Source organism: Camelus dromedarius, chromosome 5 (assembly GCF_036321535.1).
Source record: "Camelus dromedarius isolate mCamDro1 chromosome 5, mCamDro1.pat, whole genome shotgun sequence".
Lineage (NCBI taxonomy): Eukaryota > Metazoa > Chordata > Mammalia > Artiodactyla > Camelidae > Camelus > Camelus dromedarius.
The window spans coordinates 80,756,215-80,772,143 of record NC_087440.1 but is presented as its reverse complement, the minus strand read 5'-3'; the positions used below and the strand labels follow the sequence as shown (position 1 = coordinate 80,772,143).

Below are 15,929 nucleotides of genomic sequence, written 5' to 3'. Positions count from 1 at the left end.
CTTTTGGATTTTCTACATAAATGATCGTGTCATCTATGAACAGACAGTTTTATGTCTTCCTTCCCAGTATGTATACCTTTTGTTTCCCTTTCTTGCATTATTGCATTTGTGAGGCCTTCCAGTACAGTGCTGAAAGGGAGTGATGAAAGGGAACATTCATAACTTGTTCCTGATCTTTGTGGGAAAACTTAGAGTTTCTCACCATGAAGTATGATGTTTGCTGTGGGATTTTTGTAGATACTCCTTTTTAGGTTGACATAAAGTTTTCCTGTATTCATAGTTTCCTGAGAGTTTTATTATGAATAAGTGTTGGCATTTGTCAGATGCCTTTTCTGCATCTGTTGATATGATCATGTGATTTTTCTTTTTCAGTCCATTGATATGATGGATCACATCAATTGATTTTTTAACCATACCTAGGATAAATTCCACATAGTTGTGGTGTATAATTCTTTTTATACTTTTTTTATATTCAATTTGCCAATATTTTGTTGAAAATTTTCGTATCTATGTTTATGAGAGACAATGATGTGTAGTTGTCTTGATGGTTTTAGTATTAGGGTAATGCTGGCCACATAAAATGAGTTAGGAAGCATTCTCTCTGCATCTATCCTCTGAAAGAGATTATAGAGAATTGGTATAATTTTTTCCTTACCTATTTGGTAGAATTTACGAGTGAACCCATCTTGGCCTGATGCTTTCTGTTTGGAAGTTTATTAATTATTGATTCAATTTATTTAATAGATATAGGCCTATTCAAATAGTCAAAATTGATGTGTGACTTTTGGCAGATTATATCTGATACATGTATTCTTAAGTAATTAAGGTTATACTATATATAAAATCTTGAATTCTGTGCTTTTTATTTAACATTATAGTGTAACTTTTCTCCAGTATTGTGAAAGATCCCCAAACATGTTTTTAATGACTACATGAGCGTCCATCCTGTTAGTGTACCATAAATATTCAACAATTTCTTAAATATTGGAGATTTAGGTGGTTTTCAAGGTTTTACTGTTGTAAGTAATGATGCAGGGACCAAAAAAAAAAAAAAAAACTATACATAAGGATTTTTCTGTATTGAGGATTATTTCATTTAAAAAATTCTTTTAACACTACCAGCTTATTTGAAAATTCAGTTAACAAATATTGACTGAATACCTGCTGTGTGCTCATCATTGTTCTAGGTGCTCAGGGTATAATACGACCAAAAAGGGGAAGCCTCTGTTCAAATGAAGTACACATCCTAGTGGAGGAGAGTAAGGTAATAAATGCACAATCGTAATTTTAGATAGTGATAACTACTACAAATTAAATACAGTAAAGGGGTAGAATGGGGTATTTATGTTAGGATGACTAGGAAGGTTTCTCTAAGCAAGTTACTTACATTTGACCTGAAGCATGAATGATATGAGTGAAGCAAGATTTGGGAGATCATTCTAGACAAAAGACTTTGCGAGCGTAATGAGTTTGGCCTCTTCAAAGGACAGAAAGGGCAATGTGGCTGGAGTGTGCTGAACAAAAGGGAAAATAGTACAAGTTGAGGTTTGAGAAGTAGGAAAGGATATATCTTGTAGAGCCTTGTAAGTGTCATACTAGGTAGTTTGGATTTTACTTTGTTTATAATAGGAAACTGTTGGAGGATTTTAAGTAGGTGAAATTTATATTGTTTTAAAAGATTACTCTGCTATGTTAAGAAAGCCCTAAAGAGAGCAATAAAGGAAGAAGGGTAGGTGGCTCAGATTAGGGCTGTAGCAGCCCTACATGATGATGATGGGGGTGATGATAGAGCTAATAGGACAGGCTAATGCAATGTGTGTGGTGGATAGGAAGAGAGAAGTGGTAAGGATTAAATTTAGATTCTTGGTCTTAGCAATTGAGTGGATAGGGATGCCATTTACTAAGATGAGGAGCAAATTTGGGGATAATTATGGAAGGAAAAAATTCTGGATACGTTAAATATGAGTTTCCCATAACACATACATTACTCTTGGCTGGAAATATAAATTAGGGTGTTATCGCTGTATATTTGCCCTTAAAGACATGGGATTGGATGAAATCATCTAGGAAAGGAAGGAAAGACAGCCAAGACAAAGTCCTCAGACACTTTAACATTGAGAGGTTCGGTGTGGGAGATAGGGCCCAACAAAGGAGACAGAGACGGATGGGTTAATAGATTATAGAGTCAGGAAAGCCTAGAGAGGAAAGTGTTTCAAAAAAAGAAGGATTGGTCACTGTGTCAAATACCATTGGAAAATAAGGACATGTAATTGACCATTAGATTTGACAGGGTCACATGTGACATTGAAAATTAGGGGTAGAAGCCTAATTGGAATATATTGAGAAAGTAAAGGGAGTGAAAAAGTTGAGACAGCTCTTTTGAGGGATTTTGCTGTAAAGAGCAGAGAAAATAGAGTGATAGGTGAGGGGTTAAGGGAGTTTTTTTCAGTAAGTATATTTGAATACTAATGGGAATGACTCAGGAGTGAGGAAGCAATAATTCTAGAAAACATAGTCGTAGAAATAAAGTGCTTGAAAATAAGGGGGATGGGGTCCAGAGCACAAGTGAAGAGTTCATGAAATAGAGACATTTCATCCATTTTACAAAAGGAAAGTCAAAGTCAGCTGTAACAGTTGCAGTTTGGTTAGTGAATTTGTTGGGGGCAAATGTCTTCTCTAAGTCCATCTGTATTATTCATTGGGTACAGGGCAGGCTTATCAACTGCAAGGAGGAGGTGGGGGACTGGGGTCATGAGGGACTTTGGAAGTTGAGAGAAAGAATGAAAAATTTATCAGCTAAGTTTTTTAAAGGATTGTGTGATAGTGTAAAAATGCTCATTTGAGATTTGTGAGGATAAATTGAAAGAAACACTGATGTTAAATATGAGTTGCCCATAACACATACATTACTCTTGGCTGGAGATATAAATTAGTGTGAAAGAAGGGAAGGGAAATATATGAAGCTAACTACCTTTAAGAAGACAGCCCCCTTTATGCTTGTTTAATGTGTTTACTACTTTATAGTTATGATAAATTTAGAGATTAAGTGTTTAAAATAACAACATGTAATTGCAGGACTTAATCACAGTGCTCTTACCTAATTAATTCCCAATATTCAGGAATGGTAATAGGAAAAGGAGCTTAAGTTTAAAAGAATCTGTTGTTTTGATGTATTTCAAATGATGGTGTCACAATGTGGATGGGTAGTCACCTTGTTAAATGTTTTAGGATAGGAATACACCTTGAAGTAGTTAATTCTGTTATCTTTCTCCCAAATCGATCTGTAAGTGTTGTTGAGTTCTCCTATATGTTCAGCAATATATGGGATAAAACTTAACTATAAGACATTAAGTTGACTTCAAAATATGAGAAAAACACTCATGCTTTCTTACTCATTAAGAAAACTGGAGCTATCAGAGGTGGGAGGATATAGCTCAATGGTAGAATATGTGCTTGGCATACACGAGGTGCCAGGTTCAATCCCCAGTATCGCCATTAAAATAAATTAATTAATGAATAAATGTAATTCCCCCCAATAAATAAATATATAAAACAAAAAAATTGGAGCTATCAGAAGAGAACTTTCAGATTCCACCCACCCATCTGCAATACATCAGGCTCCTTTCTTATATTAAACCCTCCACTTGTGCACAAGATCCCACCCTTCTTTTCCTATTCCAGATACTCTCCCTTTCTCCTATATCAGTCTTTTTGATGATTCTTCTACTGGATGATTTCTGTGAGCATATAAAATATGCTCAAATGATAGTCTTTTCAACAAATTATGTTAAAAACAACTGAATATCCATATGGGGAACAAAGTGAACCTCAACTATATTTCACTATATATAAAATTTAACTCACATTGGGTCATATATCTTAAATGTAAAAGCTAACATTATAGTTATTTCTAGGAAATAGTGTAGGAAATAGGACATAAAAAGCATACTTATAAAAGGAAAATTATAAATTGAGTCTCATTAAACTTAAAAGTTTTCAAACTTCCAGGTAACTGAAGATAGAGGCAGGTACGTAGAAACCTCACAGAATCGCTTCCCTTAACTAAATGCAGAATTCATTTCACAACTCTGATGTTTCTATACAAAATCCTAGTCTTACCATTATTTAAACAGAGAATACCAAAACTATGAAATAACTATAAGTAAAAAGAGAAAAATAAATTCCAACTACAATTTCACAAGCTTTCTTCTCTCCACTGCTGGGCTTTTGAGGGAGCAGCTTAACTTAAAAACACTGAAAACAGTGTCTTGACTGGATACTGTAAAGATAGATACAAAAAAAAAAACCTGTATATAATGCTGTAATCCAGTTATATTGTGAGAATTACCAAAATGTGACACAGAGACATGAAGAGAGCAACCACTAGTTTGTTCTCTGTATCTGTGAGTCTGTTTCCTTTTTGTTATAGTTACTAGTTTTTTTTAGATTCCACATATAAGTCATATACAGTATTTGTCTTCTTCTATCTGACTTATTTCTATTAGCATAATGCCCTCCAAGTCAATCCATGTTGCTGCAAATGACAAAATTTCATTCTTTTTGATGGCTCAGTAGTATTCCATGGTATATATATGCCACATCTGCTTTATCCATTCATCTGTTGGTGGGCACTCAGATTGCTTCATATTTTGGCAATTGGAAATAATACTGCTATGTGAACAATGGGGTGCATGTATCTTTCGAATTATTATTTTTTTTTTAATATATACCGAGGAGTGGAATTGCCGGGTCATATGATAGTCCTATTTTTAGTTTTTTGAGAAACCTTCATACTGTTTTCTGCAGTGGCTACGCCAACTTACATTCCCACCAGCAGTGAACAAATGTTCCTTTTTCTCCACATCCTTGCCATCATTTGCTATTTTGTTCTTTTTGATGATAGCCATTCTGACCAGTGTGAGGTGATATGTCATTGTGGTTTTTTATTTGCACTTCTTTGATGATTAACAATGTTGAGCATCTTTTCACATGTCTGTTGGTCATCTGAATGTCCTCTTTGGAAAAATGTGTATTCAGGTCTGGAATTTGTGAATATGTTGTTACATGACAAAAGTGACTTTGAAAATATAATTAGGGTATCAACCTTAAGAGAATATCTTAGATCCAGATGGGCCCAGTCTAATCAGGTGGGCCCTTGAAAACAGACCTTTCCTCAGCTGGAGTCAGAAAAGATGCAGCAGAAGTCAGAAAGATGCAAAACTTGGGAAAGACTCAGTGTGCCATTGCTGGTTTGAACATGGAGGTGGCAATGTCATGAAAAATGCATGTGGCCTTAGGGAAGTGAGAAGTTCCCAGCTGACAGCCAGCAGGAAAACAAAAGCCTCAGTTGGTTTGCCACAGGAAAATGAATTCAGCTTACATTCTGAGTGAACTTGGAATCTGATTCATTCTCTAAGACTCCAGAAAGGGATGAAGCTATATTGACACCTTGATTTTGGCCTCGTGAGACTCAGCTGAGGACTCAACTGAACCACACTGTAACTGGATTTCTGCCCTGCAGAACTGCAAGAAGATAAATTTATGTTGTGTTAAGATATGAAATTTGTGTTAATTTCTCACAGAAGCATAGAAAACTAACAGAGTCTGGAATATATTTTTACCCTTTTACAAACTAATAAGTTAGACTTTTACTGTTCCTTGGATGTTGGCAAAGACATGAAATTCCTGGATCAGAGATAAAGGACTTTATTACTCATGGCATAGCAAACAGCATGAGTCAATAAAAACAGAATACATATTTTTTTCAAATACCTTTGGAGTATTTACCAATATAGGTCATATCCTATAAAGCAAACTTTCAACAAATTTAAGTGAATTGAAATACTACAAAATATGTTCTCTAAACATAATGAAATCAAAATAAAAATTATTAACTTAAACAGAAGGAAAATCAGAAAATATTTTGAACTGGAAGAAAATGAAAATACAACATATTCTAAGTTGTGAGATTCAGCTAAAGCATTATTTCAAGGGAAATTTATAGCATTAAATGCATATATTTGAAAAGAGAAAAGAATCTCAAGTTAGTAATCTAAGATTTCACCTTAAGAACTAGAAAAAGAAGAGCAAATTAAACCCAAAAACAAACAGAAAGAAGGAAATAATAAAGAGCAGAAATCAATGAAAATAGCAAAACAATAGGGAAAGATCAGACCAAAAATTAGTTCTTTGAAAAGATTAAATTGATAAATTTCTAGGTGAAATTATCAAGAACAAAAAGAAGACAGAAATTGCCAGTATTCGTCAGGCTGTCACTGCAGACCCAAAGATAATCAAAAGGATAATAAAGGAATACTGTGAACAAGTCTGCATGTACATTTGGCAATTTGGATGGAATGGACTATTTCCTTGAAAGATACAAGCTATCAAAATTCACCAAGAAGAAATAGGTAACACAAAAAACTCTATATTTATTAAAGTAATTGGATTTGTAGTTTAAAACGTTCCAAAACAGAAAAAACTCCAGATGGTTTCCCTGGTCATTTTGCCAAATATTTAAAGAATAATACAAATTCTACATAATCTCTTACAGAAAATAGGAGAGGAGGGAATATTTCTCAACTTATTTTATGAGGCTAGCATTACTCTAATACAAAATCCAAACAAAAACATTAGGAAAAAAGGAAATTTACAGACCACTATCCCTTATTAACATAAATACGAAAATTTCACAACAAAGTGAGCTAATAGGCAAATAAAATCCATCAACAGAATAATATATCATAATCAAGTGAGGTTTAGTCCAGGAATACAAGGCCATTTCAATATTAGAAAATTAATCAGTGTAATTCACTATATTGACAGACTGAAGAAGGAAAACAACATGATCACCTCAGTAGATGCAGGAAAAGAATTTGACAAAATTCAGCACCTTTTCATGTTTTTTAAAATGCTTAGCAAACTAAGAATAGAGAGCCAGCCACTCCCTTAACTATAAAAGCATCTATGAAAAACCTACAGCTAACATCATGTTTAATGGTGAGAAACAGTATTACCCTTGTAAGACTAGGAAAAAGGCAAGAATATCCTCTCTTATCACTCCTAATTCAACATTGTACTGGAAGCTCTGGCCAGTGCAATAAGGGAAGAAGTAGAAATAAAATGCTTAGAGGAAAGGAGGGTCTATTTCCAGATAACATGATTCCATACATAGAAAATTTCAAATAATCTACAAGACACACACACACAACTCTTGAAACTAGTAAGTGAATTTAGCAAGATCATAGGATACAAGGTCAGCATACATAAATCGGTTGTATTTGCACATACCAGCAATGAACAACTAGAAACTGAAGTTTAAAATAATAATACATTTACAAACTCAAAAAAACCTTGTATAAATTTAACAAAATCTATGCAGGATCTGTATACTAAAAACCATGAAATGAAACTTAAAAAAGAGCAAAGATCGAAATAATGGAGGGATACATCTTGTTTATGGATTGGAGGATTACTGAATATAGTTTAGGTGTCATTTCTCCTCAAATTGATCTATAGATTTAATTCAATCCTAGTCATAATCCCAGTAAGATACTTTGAGTATCTCTGATCTGTTGTATGTATGTTTCATAGTTAAACTGTGAAGACCTTTGTGTTTTTCCTCCCTGGTTTCCAAGTTTGGAGAAATTGCCCTCACATTATATAGAGTTTAAAATATTGCCTTTTTATAGATGAGAAAATAAAGGTAAGATAAGTAATTTACTCAGAAGCCTTTGAAAAGCAGAGCCAAAATTTTGAACCTAGGTTTGTCTGATTTCAAAAGTTATGGTATTTTGCATAAACTGTCATACTTAAGAATATATACAACTATAATGCCTTTTTAAAAAAACTATTTTATTATTAAGATATAAATCATATAACATAAAATTTACATTTAGGTGCACAATTCAATGTTTAGTATAGTCATAAAGGTAACTACTGTCACTGCTATCTTAGTTCCAGAACATTTTCATCACTCCTAAAAAAATCCAATTGCCATTAGCAGTCCTTCCCAAGTCTCCTCTACCTCCAGTTTCTGACAACCACTAACCTACTTTCTGTTTTTATGGATTTGGTTATCCTGGACATTTAATAAAAGTGGATTCATACAATATTTGGCCCTTATATATCTGTCAGCTTTCATTTAATGTAGTGCTTTCAAGGTTTATTTATGTTGTAGTGTGTATCAGTACTTCATTTCTTTCTATTGCCCAATAATATTCCATTTGCATGGATATACCACATTCTTCAGTTCAGGAACATTTAGATTGTTTCCTCTTTTTTGCTGTTATGAATAATGCCACTATGAATATATGTACAAGTTTTGGATGGATATATATTTTCTTTTGACAATTTATCTAGGAGTAAAATTGTTAGATCATATGGTAACTCTGTGTAGCTTTTTGAGGAACTGCCAACTGTTTTCCAAAGTGGCTGCATTATTTTACAATCCCACAAGTAATATATGAGGGTTATGATTTCTCCATATCCTTGCTAATACTTGGTGTAATAATATAAAATGCATCTATAATATAATAGTCTTTTTAATCACAGAAGTGGGATATCATTGTGATTTTGATTTGCATTTCTCTATTGACTAATGATCTTAAGCATCTTTCCATGAACCTTTTGTATATTCTTCCTTGGGGGTGTTTATTTAAATTCTTTGTCCATTTAAAAAAATTGGGTTATTTGTTGTGTTGTTGAGTTGAAAGAGTTTTTTAATACTCTGGATGCATACTGTATGAGATATGCGCTCTGTAAATATTTTCTCCCATTCTGTGGGTTGTGTTTTTATCTTCTTGATGGTTGTCCTTTGAAGCACAGATCTTTTAATTTTAATGAAATCCACATTATCTGTTTTTTCTTTTGTCACTTCTGCTTTTGATGTCATATCAAAGGATACCACTGTTTCATCCAAGTTAAATAAGATTTATGCCTATGTTTTTTCTAAGCATTTTATAATTTTAGCTCTTATATTTTGAGTTGATTTTTTGTGTATGGTTTGAGTATGAATCCAAATTAATTCTTTTGCATGTGGTTATAGAGATGTCTAGCACCATCTATTGAAAAGAGTTTTCTTTTTAATGGAAAGGTAGTTGACCATAAATGTATCAGTTTATTTCTGTACTCTCAATTCTGTTTCATTGATCAGTGTGTCTGTTTTTATGCCAGGGCCATACTGTCTTGATTACTGTTTTGATTACTGTCATTTTAAAGTAAGTTTTAAAATTAGGAAGTGTAAGTCTTCTAATTTTGTTCTTTCTTGGGATTATTTTGACTGTTCTGAATTTTAGAATCAGCATGTCAATTTCTTCAAGAAAAGCAACTAGTATTTTGGCAGGGATTGTGTTGACTCTGTAGATCAATTTAAGAAGTAATGCCATCTTAACAATCTTGCCAGCCTAGAGTAGATGTCTTTCCCTTTACTTAGATCTTTAAAATGGTGTTTTGTAGTTTTTAGTGTATGTCTTATACTTTTTGTTCTAAATTTATTCCTAAGTGTTTTATTCTTTTTGATGCTATTATAAGTGTAATTGTTTCCTTGATTTAGTTTTCAGATTCTTGCTAGTGTATAGAAATACAATTCATATTTTTATATTGGTTTTATATCCTTCAACCTTGCTGAACTCATTTTTATTTTGTTTTTGGTGGATTCCTTAGAATTTTCTATATATGAGATCATGTAATTTGCAAGTAGAGATAGTTTTACTTCTCCCTTTTATTTTTGTCTTGCCTAATTGTCCTGGCTAAAATATCCAGTATCATGTTGAATGGAAATGGCAAAAGCTGACATCCTTGTCTTGTTCCTATACTTGTAGGGGAACTTTCAGGCTTTCACCATTAAATGTGATATTAGCTATGCATTTTCACAGATGCCCTTTATCAGGTTGAGGAGATTCTCTTCAGTTCCTAATTTGTTGTGTGTTTTCATTATGAAAGTGGTTGGATTTTTGTCAAATGCTTTTTCTGCATCTATTGAGATGAACATATGTGGGTTTTTTGGGTTTTTTATTAATATAATATGCATATACATAGGTTGTATTTAATATGTTGAACCAAATGTTCATTCCCACTTACCTTCCCTCTCACTAGTTTCTCACTTAGTATTCGCTGACTTGATGAATAGCACACCAAGCCATCCAGATGCCCAAGCCAGAAACCCGAGTCATCTTAGCCCCTTCCTTTTTCCCTTACTCCCTGCATCCAATTAGTTAATTCTATTTTAATACCCTCCTAATTTTTCCCTCTTTCATTTCATCCTCCACCCTGATGCCAGGAGTGATTTTTTTTTCCTCCCAAAGGAGAATATGATCATCTAAATAGACTTGTAGAAAAATTTATCAATGAAAATTTTATATTCATTCCTTGCCTTCTGCTGATGTACATAAACCATTACCAACTGTTTCATCTTTTGTCTTGTTTTTAAAGACTCATAGACTACTTTCTGTGAATTATGGGTGACTTTTCTGTTTTTTAAAATGGGATTTATAATTTAATATTAATGTTATTCTTGAAGTGCTACTAAATGCTATTTGTGGACACTAAAATTTGGTCTAAATTTTTATTCAATAAAAGAGTAAATGGAAGAGAGGGCTTAAAAACAGATGAATACCTAATGAGAAAATGGCATGTGGTAGGATTGCTACTAATTTGTTGCTGTGGGTAGGTTGGCCTCTTGTGAAATTTCTTTTTCTGAGAAGTTGTCACACACTATATCATATCACAGGGATTATGAAGTCTGTCATCAACTGTTTATCACATATGTTTATGAAGTGGTAACTCAGCGTGGATTTTTTTTATGGAAGTTATTTTAAATCCAAATTATTTTAAATGGATAAATACTTAAAGTCTAATTTTCACATTGATATAAAAGCTCTATAGGCAATTTAAAATCTGTTTATTTGTTTATTTATTTATTTTGCAGCCTTGCATTGCATCCTGAACGAGTATTGGTAGCAACAGGACAAGTTGGAAAAGAGCCTTATATCTGTATTTGGGATTCATACACTGTGCAGACCATATCAGTTCTAAAGGATGTTCATACACATGGTATAGCTTGCTTAGCATTCGACTTAGATGGGCAGGTATGTGATAAGTTTTTCTCCTTTTCTAAACTATGTTTTTAAAATGTGTACTATAAGAAGTTATAAATCTGTAAATATTAAATTGGAATGCAGTTGATGAAACACATTTGTTCAAGGTGGAGGTGGGTAGATGGGATGGGTGATGGATGTATACAAGAAAAATAATAATAAGTCTTTATTTCATTGTTTCAAGAACTTTTCAGTTGAATTAATTACTGCTATGAGAGCCAAAGTGATTCTGACTCAGTGGAACATTACTTGGTTGTTATGGAAAATTTTGCATAAAACTCTTTTTCCAGGTAGTGTATGTTGATAGGAAAGTTGGAAGATATCTTATGAAAATTAAGTTTCTCTAAATAGACCTATATACATTTTAGTTTTCAGTTATTTTAAAGGTTTCTATTAAAATTACATTTTTAATTCAAAATAATAAGGCATTTCTTACAATATGAGCCTTTCTTTTTACAAAATCAAAGTTATTGATAAAAGATATAATCATCATTCTACTTACTAATCATTTCCCAAATTATTATTTACTTGTGGTCATTGATTTTTTTTAAAAAATTGAGCTCTTTTGTGATGCTTTTATGGAACTTGTTATACCTAAAACATATTTAAGAAGTTGGATTTTGCAGATGTGATTAATTTATGATCTTCAAAAGTTTTACATTAAAATTAGACTTTTAAAAATCATTTTAACTTTTAGAAAAATTTTAATTATCTGCTTTTCAATTCTTAAAATTAATTTTGTAGATTATATTTTATAGAAACAGATTACATTTTGTTCTAGTCACTTGAAAATGATAGCCAGTAGATGTTTTATTTATAACTCTGAGGAATAGCTTCTTTGAGCAGCATAGATTAATATGACTTTATGATAAGAGTCTGGTAAGAGATCTATAAAGATTTAACTAGAACATCTCATTTGGGGAAAAATGTGCTTCTTGGTTTAGAATCACTGTGTAGCAGTGATTGGCAATTCCAGAACCTTAATTTTTGCTATTGTTTTTCAAATCCCTTAATGTCCTCATATCAGACTTTCATTTTCTTTTCTTAAAGGAAGAGAATAGTACTCTTTACTTACTTCACTGGAGATTATGTTATGAAACTAGCTGACAAACTTGTTTTTAAAAGTCATTTACCAGAGGTATTAAGATATCCAAGATGTTTTAACTATAAATGTCTGTATACCTTAACTATAGATGTTTTCTTCTTAATTTTAAAATTGCCCTTTCTAAATGTAATGTATTGCATTGCTGAGGAATTTCTCTTATGTATACAAAGAGAAATATGCCCATAGCTTTTACTAGTTGAAAGCTTTTAATTTTGCTTATTTTAAGTAACTTATAAGAAAAGTCTTGGGTACATGACTTTTTATTATCAGAGATCTTCATGAGAACGTGTTACGTAAAAATATAAGCTTATAGAAAACATAATAGCTAAAAGTTAATTGAGCACATATTAATTGCCAGGCATTGTGCTAAGCCTACATTATCTCATTTAATCCTCACAACAACCCTATGAAATAGATATTACTATTATCTCTATTTTACAGATAAAGAAACTGAGACTTAGAGAGGTTAAATAACTTGCCCCAGGTTACACAGCTAGTAAATGGAGCCAGAGCGGAAACCCAGGTCAGTCACACTCCAAAGCTCATGTTTTTAACCACAGTGCTCTACTGCTTCCCAAACATGGAATTTAGGAGGTAGTTATTTATAATTCAGAAGGAATTCATCCATCTTAAGTATAGTTAAAACTTGTAAGGAATTGCTACCACTTGAAGATTAAGTTAAGAAGAGTATTTCGGAAATTATGTTAATGAGAAAATGGTTTAGTTAAAAATATATTTGAGAATTTATCTATCTATTCACTAATTTCTATAAATTGTTTATGGAATACCAACTAGGAAATATTGTATAACTTTTGCATTTTCTGTTAGATTTGAAACTGTAAGTGATCAATTAATATTTATCCAATGAGTCTCCCTGTTGGTAGTATGCTGAGTTTTCTTTTTCTGGAGGATTTCTTCTTTTTTTTAAATTTTTTTTTACTTTATTACATTTTTGGGGGGATAGGTAATTAGGTTTATTTATTTATTTTTAACAGAGGTACTGGGGATTGAACCCAGGACCTCGTAGCTTGCTAAGCATGCACTTTACCACTGAGCTATACCCAACTCTTAGAGGATTTCTTCTGAGTAGATTGATTATTCATGCTAATACTGAAAGTCTTCCTTATTGAGAATAATTAGGGCATGAAAAGGTTATATACATCTACATCAGACAGGGACTAAAATTTTATAGTAAATGGGAGAGAGGGGGTAGGAGAGAGGAATTTGGTATTTTATCTTGAAAAGACAACCATAATTTATAAAATACACATTCCCATATTTAATAAAAGCCAAGTTATAGTTACAACTCTGCTCATTTATAGAATGAACTAAGAATAAAGTGTAATTTTTAACCAAATTTTGTCAGTTATATGCTGGTATAAAATGCTTTAGTTTACCTTTGATTTTTGGTACATGATTATGAAAAGGGTCGTTTTTGCAAAAATATTAGAGTTCACTGATTTTTTCCAAGGGCCTTTTAGTAATCTCTTGATATCTAGACATATCTCAAGTGCGTATTGTATTATTCTTGAGTTTTCTTCTATTGCTCTGCCAGATCCTAATTTCTAATGGCTTTATGTATGATTTGACCAATATTTAATCTATTAAGTTCTAGGTATTTTGCAAATTTTGATTTTTACTTTGTAACATTTGTAACAACTAGTCCATATGTAATGAGCACTGATATCACAAGGACTTCTCCCCCATGCTAGAATCTTTTAAGTTTAATTGTCCATTATTTGAATGTTTCACAATTGCAGGAACTCATGGGATGTGTCTAGTTGTGTCTATTAAGATACTTTTCTCATTTGAGTATTTAGTGTGCTCGAACTTTGTAACAAATACAGTTGACTTTTGAACAGTGTAGGAGTTAATTTGCATATAATTTATAGTCTGCCTCTTCATGAAGTTTCCTGTATACTTTGAAAGAGTATGGAAAAAATTTTGTATTTTGCTGTTTCTTTTTCTCCTTCTGTTCCTTGTGCTACTGTTGTCATTCATTTTACTTCTTTCATTTTCATTCATTTTACACACTTTGTAAACCCCATACTAACTATTGTCATTTTGACCTTGAACAGTTTTAAAAGAAAATGAAAAATAAGAAAAGTCTTATTTACATATTTACTGTTTGGGTACAGTTCATTCGTATGTGTAAATTAAGTCTCCTCTGGTATCATTTTTCCTTCTGCCAGAAGAATCTTTCGTTATCATGTCTTATACTGCAGGTTTGTTGATGATGAATTTTTCTCACGTTTTGTTTACTTGAAAAAGACTTTATTTTGACCCAATTTCCAAAAAATGTTTTTGGTAGGTGTACAATTCTATGTTGACTTTTTTCCCCCTTAGCACTTTAAAGAGGTTATTCGTTGTCATCTGTTATGCATAACTTCAGATGAGAAGTGTAGGATAATTTTTTAGTCTTTGTTCCTACACACCCGAAGTGTCTTTTTTTTTTAAATTGACTTATAGTCGATTTACAATGTTGTGTTAATTTCTGATGTACAGCATAGTGATTCTTTTATATATATTTATATACATATTTCTTTTCATATTCTTTTTCATTATAGGCCGTTACAAGGTATTGAATATAGTTCCCTGTGCTGTACAGTAGAACCTTGTTGTTTATCTATTTTATATATAGTAGTTAGTATCTGCAAATCCTGAGCTCCCAATATATCCCTCCTCACCTCGTTTCCCCCCTAGTAATCATAAGTTTGTTTTCTATGTCTGTCAGTCTATGTTTTGTAAATAAGTACTTTCTACATTTGTGTCCCCTCCCCCCCCCTTTTTTTTTTGGATTCCACGTATAAGTGATATCATATGATATTTTTCTTTTTCTTTCTGGCTTACTTCACTTAGTATGATGATCTCCAGGTCCATCCATGTTGCTGCAAATGTTAGCTGCTTTTAGGATTTTTCTCTTTAGCACTCCTTTCAGCGGTTTGATTGCCATGTGTATTGATGAGTTATTTCTGTTTGTGTGACTGTCCTGCTTGAAGTTTATTGAACATCTTAGATTTGTGGGTTTATGTTTTATCAGATTGAGAAAATTTTGGCCATTATTTCTTCAGTTTTGTTTTGTTTTTCTTTTCTTCCATCTTTTTTCTCCTTTGAAATCACAATTTCCTGTATAATAGACCACTTGATATTTTTCTAAAGGTAACCGAGGCTCTGTTAATTTTTTTCCTTTTTCTTTCTGTGCTTTATTTTTGATAGTTTCTGTTGCTATATCTTCAAGTTCATTTCTCTTTTCTTCATTGTTTAAGCTGTTGTTAATCCTTTGGAGTGACTTTTCATTTTAGCTAATTTAACATGTATTTTTACAAGTTCAACATGTTTTTCTTTTATATCTTCCCTTCTTTTTATTCTTTATATGTTTGTTTAAAAATAGTTCTTGAAAAAATAATTTAAAGACTGAAGGTGATAATACCTAAAAAATCAAAATAAAAAAATAAAAATAGTTCTTGAATGTTTCCATTTTAACAGCCAATGTCTCCTAATTTTAATCATCTATGAGATTCCTGGGTCTTTTTCTATTAATAGATTTTTCTCCTAGTTATTGGTCACATTTTCCTCCTTTTTAACATGTCCAGTAATTTTTTTAATTGGATGCTGGACATTGTGTGTATTACATTCTAAATGCTGGATTTTGTTGTATCCCTTTAAAGCATTTTGGACATTGTTATTGTAAGTAGTTAAGTTTCTTCTGGATCAGTTTGATACTTTTG

General features: G+C 32.2%; 1 protein-coding gene across 2 annotated transcripts in view; it reads left to right on the top strand.

Moving 5' to 3' along the window:
• EML5 (EMAP like 5) overlaps window positions 1-15,929 on the top strand; it is a 130,034-nt gene that overhangs the window by 11,186 nt on the left and 102,919 nt on the right. For both annotated transcript variants that reach the window (XM_064486176.1, XM_064486175.1), the window contains exon 2: window positions 10,928-11,087. In XM_064486176.1, the coding sequence (XP_064342246.1) occupies window positions 10,928-11,087 (160 nt within the window). The remainder of the gene's footprint in view (window positions 1-10,927; window positions 11,088-15,929) is intronic.